At 41.4% G+C, this 7002-nt stretch overlaps 1 protein-coding gene and 1 long non-coding RNA gene across 5 annotated transcripts in view; one reads left to right on the forward strand and one right to left on the reverse strand.

The window, feature by feature from the left end:
- Positions 1-7002, reverse strand: part of CFAP61 (cilia and flagella associated protein 61) — a 302253-nt gene that overhangs the window by 254046 nt on the left and 41205 nt on the right. For all 4 annotated transcript variants that reach the window (XM_017541511.2, XM_017541510.2, XM_037743091.1 and 1 more), the window contains one exon: positions 3487-3646. In XM_017541511.2, coding sequence (XP_017397000.1) covers positions 3487-3646 — 160 coding nt within the window. The remainder of the gene's footprint in view (positions 1-3486; positions 3647-7002) is intronic.
- LOC108313199 overlaps positions 1474-7002 on the forward strand; it is a 6897-nt gene continuing 1368 nt past the window's right edge. The window contains exons 1-2 of the long non-coding RNA XR_001828971.2: positions 1474-1484; positions 2452-2457. This is a non-coding gene — a long non-coding RNA (uncharacterized LOC108313199). The remainder of the gene's footprint in view (positions 1485-2451; positions 2458-7002) is intronic.

A 7002-nucleotide genomic window follows, 5' to 3' on the forward strand; every position in this document is an offset into this window, starting at 1 on the left:
CTCTTAAAAATAATAATAGTTAAAAAAAATAGCAGGATGTGGTGGCATATGCCTCTAATCTCAGCTACTGGGGAGGCTAAGGCAGGAGAATCACTTGACCCGGGAGACAGAGGTTGCAGTGAGCTGAGATTGCACCACTGCACTCCAGCGTGGGTGACAGAGAGAGACTTCATCTCAAAAAATAATAAATTTTTAAAAAATTAGAGTGAAAACACTGATCACATATCTTGTGTAGCAGACCTGTCATTGGAGTTTTCTGTCAAAACCATCCAAGATAAAAAGTTACCTTGCCAAGGCTATCATCGTGCACAAAAGCAGAAAGAGGCTGGGTCTGCCTTCTGGGTCAGCCACTGATGAGCATTAAAAGCTTGGATGAGGCCAGGCGTGGTGGCTCACGCCTGTAATCCCAGCACTTTGGGAGGCCGAGGTGGGCAGATCACGAGGTCAAGAGATCGAGACCATCGTGGCCAGCATGGTGAAACCCCGTCTGTACTAAAAATACAAAAAATTAGCTGGGCGTGGTGGCATGCACTTGTAGTCCCAGCTACTCAGGAGGCTGAGGCAGGAGAACTGCTTGAACCCAGGAGGCAGAAGTTGCAGTAAGCTGAGGTGGTGCCACTGCACTCCAGCCTGGCACCTGGTGATGGAGTGAGACTCTGTCTCAAAAAAAAAAAAAAAAAAAGCTTGGATGAGCTTGAGCAGGTATAAAATGAAGAGAACCTCACTTTCCCTAGCTCTCCTACATCAAGTTACTAGGATAAAATTACATATATAGATATATATATCCTTTGAAATGGAAAAAGCACTAAATGAAATACAAGATATGAGGCACAGTGATGTGTGCTCATCTGAAACAAGAATTTTACTTCATATTTTAGAGAAATTATATTTCCTTTAACTTGAGACTTTCATCAGGAAAAGAAGTAACAGATCACAGTACATTTAGAATCTTCTCGAGCTTCATTCTTTGTTGTTGAAAGGAAGATGGCAGCAAAATGTGTTGATGACTCTTTTCTTAGATATAATGAGCTGTGGATGATTTGTGACTCAATCCCTGTAAGTTATCTGGAAGTCTACAATGCCAGCTCCCTGGTGAAAATTTCATAAAGAATCAGCTTTGTGTCAATGAACATAAAGCTGACTTTCAAAAATAAGGCACAGAGATAAGTTTTCCTATTTCCTTTACTTCACATCTGTCCTAGGTCAACTGATTTTATGTAAAAATATTAAAGGAGGTAGAGAGAAGCAGGACTTCTTTTAGTGCCCGTATCTTTGTGGGGTCTTGCTAGATAGAGATATACTAGTTTATGTGTGTTTTAAGTCCAGGGTTCAGTTTAAATTTTGAATTTCATTGCCCCATAAAGTTTCTAAGGAATTTTACATTCATTCTAGGTAGGGAACATTAATAGCATCAAAGCCACTCAGGAACACACTGGAAGGGACTTTTCAATGTGTTCTTTATTACAACAGTCACAGGGGGAAAAGTATTTTAAAATGTTCAGGACTTAATTTGTGTTTGGCGCTGAGCTAAGCACAAGTACATTCTAACATTTAATCCTCCCCTCAATTCCTTGGGTTAGATGCTATTTCTATCTCCATTTTATATATGAGAATATTGAGTCATAAAAAGGCTACTTAGAGCCAGGCACAGTGGCTCACGCCTGTAATCCCAGCACTTTGGGAGGTCAAGGCAGGTGAATCACCTGAGGTCAGGAGTTCAAGACCAGCCTGGCCAACATGGCAAAATCCTGTCCCAGCTAACAAAAGTTAGCTGGGTGTGGTAGCAGTTGCCTGTAATCTCAGCTAATCCAGATGCTGAGACAGGAGAATCACATGAACCCCGGAGGCGGAGGTGGCAGTAAGCCACGACCCGAGATCACACCATTGCACTCCAGCCTGGGTGACAAGAGTTAAAACTCCATCTCAAAAAAAAAAAAAAAAAAAAGTCTATTTAGTGCCACTTTCAAAGAAAAATTTAAGAGTTGGAAAGTCACAATGACAACTTATGGTTCTGGACTATCTCACATTGATAAGTTCCTTCAGAACACTCCCATGATAGCAGTTCTCTGAGAAGCATACCAAGCAAGGCTTCATTATTAAACAATAAGAACCTCAAATCTCTTTTGGGAAGGGTATTGTTATCATCAGCACAAAAGGGAAACACCTCTCTATGTGTGGCTTTGCAAGTTCTCTGTGATAAGTGTGTATGTTCAGATGAAAAGGGAAACACTTCTCTACATGTGGCTTTGCAAGTTCTCTGTGATAACTGTGCACTAGGTTTGTGCATTCAGGGGATAAGATTAGCTGAGTTGCCGCCTTCTGTTGTCTAGGTTGACAAGTTCTTTGCCACCACCCAAGGGCTCCTTTTCCCATTTCTGAACAATCTTGGTATAATCTTTCAGACAGGAGAAAGCATAGGAATTTGAAATATCCTTATTTTACCCCAGGAAGATTCAGGTTGGTGGAAGGCTGACACAAAGAAATAAAAATTGCTAACAGTGATGATCAACATTTATTGAGTGCTAAGTTTACTGTGCAAAGCACTCTACATGGCTTATCTCAGTGAAACTTCGCAACCCCCCCTGTGTGGGAGGTATTATTATCCTTATTTCACAAAGGAAGAAACCCAGCTTTGGAAAAGTGAATTGATGTACCCACGGTAACTTGCCTGCCAGCATCTGTCCTCCGTTAAGAACCCAAACATGTAACCACAAAGAAACCCATGGATAGAGTTAAAACCTCATTAAAGTAAAACATCAAAGTTTGAGATTACCTAGTTGCATGTGGTGAAAATCTTGATACAGACAATATTTTAAAATTGATTATATTATTTCATATAGCAATGGACAGAGTAAGACCTCATTAAAGTAAAACATCAAAGTTTGATTACCTAGCTGCATGTGCTGAAAATCTTGATACAGACAATATTTTAAAATTGATATTACTTCATATAGCTAGAAATAAGCAAGTTATAAATGACTTGCAACAGACCTACCCACATAATGATTTGTCAAAGACATAAACACAGAAGCACTGAATGTTGGGATTCAAACTTAAAAACAAAATTTCCTGAGTTCTTGATTTGAAAAATTCACTTGATATATTTGGCTGTGTGTGTCTGTGTGTGTGTGTGTGTGTGTGTGTGTGCATGTGTGCGTGTGTGTGTGTGTGTAAAATCCTGAAACACTAGTAACTATTTTGCCATAACTTATATCTACTCTAGCAATGAACATTCAAGAAGTGAGCACCCTGAATGTGGGAACTCTAAAGCCCCAAGTCCACCATGTCTAATTCCACCTCTGCACTGTGACTATCTACGCTTATGGCTATTTGCACAAGGATGTAACCAACCATGGGAACTACCCCTTAAGAAGGACTGGGGAAGGAAATATAAAGTACCCTATCTAGTTCCATCACTTAGCAAAGGGCATAATGTGTATAAAGCAAAGATTTAATTCCCCAGTGTCCCTATGATAGCCACTGTACCTTGACTTCCTCGGACACTTAGCTCTTGTGGTGATTCCAGAACATCATCAGGATGTGGGAAACAGAGTCCGTGGAAAGGGCCCAAGTCAAAGCACTCATGCAGCAGCTGCATGTTCACTCTCGAGCACACACTCATGAACCCAACAGCTGCACCTTCCACCTGAAATATCCAAAACACCTCATTATTCTTTTTTTTTTTTTTTTTTTTGTTTTTTTGTGACAGAGTCTTGCTCTGTCTCCCAGGCTGGAGTGCAGTGACGCAATCTCAGCTCACTGCAACCTCCACCTCCTGAGTTCAAGTGATTCTCCTGCCCCTGCCTCCCAAGTAGCTGGGACCACAGGCACTTGCTACTACACCTGGCTAATTTTTGCATTTTTAATAGAGACGGGGTTTTACCATGTTGGCCAGGCTGATCTCGAACTCCTGACCTCAATTGATCCACCCGCCTTGGCCTCCCAAAGTGCTGGGATTACAGGCGTGAGCCACCACACCCAGCCCAAAACACTGCATTATTCTATCAGAGCTCAGAGCCCTCAGCACGTGGTCAGTTGGTGGTTTGGCAGGAACCTTGAGATTTAAGGGAGAAATAAGTGTCTTACTTAAGTACATAAAACATGCTCAAAAAATGTCCCAATAAGTGACCACTGGGGACACACCTAGTGGTACCTAAGTAACAGAGGGAAATTGCCAGAGTTCTTGACCTCTCAACATTGGAACTTGACACTTGTCCTCTTTGCTCAGACTATGGCCATGCCTGCTCCACATCCTCTGCCATTTGGTATCTTGTGTTTGTACCCCACCACGAGCCTGGTACTATTGTCATTTTCTTCCCCTCTGCCATGCACAGTTCTCAGGAACATAGGTCATTATTCCAGTGCCCATCTGATCAGCCCCCAGTACAGAGAAAGCTCATGGCCCCTGGCTCCTTATCAGGTAGAAACTCTTCAATTTGTGTTGAACTCACTTATTTATTAACTAGATAGTCTGATGGGGAGGAGATATGAGGGAAGGAGATTTGGTAGAAAATGTTTGAGTTATGTAAACTTGAGTCAGGCCAGGCTGGTTCACCAGGTGGGTCTGATCTGTAAATGTCTAACCTCCCAGCATCCTGAGATGCCTGGTTCTGAAGCTCTTGCAGTCGTCCCCATGACTTTTGGTCTTTGATAAGCAATACACAGGCAAGAAGATGAGTAACTAGCTGATCTGAACCCTGGTGCCTGATTGATACCAAAACATTAGAAACTAACAACAGACTTTAATTCTATCATAATCCACATTGAGAGATGGCTGTGACTGAAACTCATTATTTCCCTTAAGTAATTCTGTGTTTCATTGTTTTCTGCAAGGAAAGTATTTAAAACTTAGAAAGAGAGAGAAAATACATAGTCCTTTAAATCCTACATGAATAATTCCTGTCGATGATTAAGTAGATTTTAAGCATATTCTGGTTGACTGATTAAACTGATAGCTCTTATCGGAAACCAGCATTTACTGGGTTCTACCTCTCAAATGTTCAGGCCTTCTTAGATAATCATTGCATTCAAAAATTAGATATTAAACTACTATTTGTTCTGAAATATGTCTCCTAGTTAAAAATCAGTTGTTCTCAAACATGTTTGCAAAATAAGAGACTTCTTCTATTTTCCCTTCAATACTGAAGTACAAGGGGAATTTTTAAAAACTAATTTTTTCATGTATATTCCTTTCTTTACAGGCCCCCTAAAATGATACTTGCTGCAAAAGCCTGGATTTACACAGCTGTTTTATAAAGCCATTGACACTTTAGTAATAGTCCAAAATAAACATTTTAATTTTTTTCCCAAATAACAAGTGATTGTTTGTCTTGTTTGCACTCGTGAACAAAGGCTGCATAGCCCCAGTTGTCTGGCTTCTCTGTAATTTCAGGCCCAAGACTCAGCAGACGCTGATTAACCAATCCATCTACCATATGTGCAGAAAGAGATGGCCAGCCTCACTCTCGGCAGGGAAAATTGGCATCCATCTTAGTTCACATGGAGATGTCCCTCTAATCTACAGTCGCGCTGGCGCAACAAAACTTCGATGGCCTGAAATACCTTTTGCTGGCTTCACAGCGAGCTGCATGTGCATGATAAGAATGTATTATTTATAAGACTGCTGTTAGTAATGAGCTATTACACTAATGGCTCATTGTGTTTGGAATTTGATTTCAAATGGCATGGATCACACATTCTGATGAAAATGAGAAAAACATGTTTTGCCATTAGGAACAAAGATTTAACATTCTCCAATTCTACAACCTGTTATATTCCCATCATTCATCCAGGGTTGTAACAATTTACGAAAGTTCACAATTACAGAATACGACAGAGCAAGGACATATTGTGAAAGTGTATGCTTTTTCCTTTGAGTTTCTTTCAAATAATCGATTTGAGAAACACTGTTCTTAAATATGAATTTGCAGGAGTATCCAAATTCATTCTTGTGTATACACTGAAAAACTAAATGGATTTAATAGACTTTTTAACTCATACAACAGAAAGGCATTGCTTGCTGGCTGCTATCTCTCTTCCTGGTGACATAAGTACCTTCCACCACACGTGCCTTCCATTATCTTATAGTGGAGAATAAAACTGAAAGTTTTGTTGTTCTTGCTTGTCCTATAAGGATCTACATCATGACACATAAGGTTTAGATTGCTAGAAAACTATGTGTACAATGGCCTTGTCTTCACAAACAGGTCCATTTATAGAAATGTGTGTATTTTCTCATTTATGCTTCCATCCAAAAAGCCCTACAGCCACCCATCCCTTTTGGGTGACAATATTCCACCGTGAGGGTTTTGCCCTCACTGTGACCACTGCTGGCTCTGAGCCTCTCCTCCTGATGCCAAGTGCATGGCTGACCTGGCAGGCTCTCCCTGCCTGCAGGTCAGTGGTTCCTACTCGGACCACTGCTGCCCACCCCCTGGATGATGCCAAAACAGACGCTCTGCCCATCTGTCGCTAGGAACCGCCGTTGGACTCCAACTACCCTTCCCTAAAACCTCAGCTTGGAGTAAACACCAGATGTCAAGGTAAGCCAGAGTACAGTTATGACAAGGAACTTGTATTGAAGTGATGGCCCCAAACTCCCCCAAACTAGCTATCAAGCCAAAGAAAGTCCTGTAACTGAAAACCCTTTGAGTGTAAGAGTTTCTCACAGGGCACAGCCTCACCCCCTGGCTTTCTGCATGCATGGCCTGGAACTGCCGTGGCTGTTTGGAAAGAGACAAGCCTGATGGACTTCTTTCTGTTTCCTCTGGTTGACAGTGGTTGCCTTAAAGTAAGGTGTGCCTGTTATGCCTAATCAGCATTTGGAGGGGAAAAGCCCCAATCTGTAGCATTTGCCGATTTCTGAGATGTACGCATTCTCATCGTGGCCAATGTCAAGTGAATGGTGTGATCTCACTAAACACGTAGCTGGGAGGGGATGCGCAGTAGCTAGCCATTATTTCTTATATCCACTGTATAGAGATCATAGACATTTAAGAAAAA

This window comes from Cebus imitator, unplaced genomic scaffold (assembly GCF_001604975.1).
Source record: "Cebus imitator isolate Cc_AM_T3 unplaced genomic scaffold, Cebus_imitator-1.0 Scaffold134, whole genome shotgun sequence".
Classification (NCBI taxonomy): domain Eukaryota; kingdom Metazoa; phylum Chordata; class Mammalia; order Primates; family Cebidae; genus Cebus; species Cebus imitator.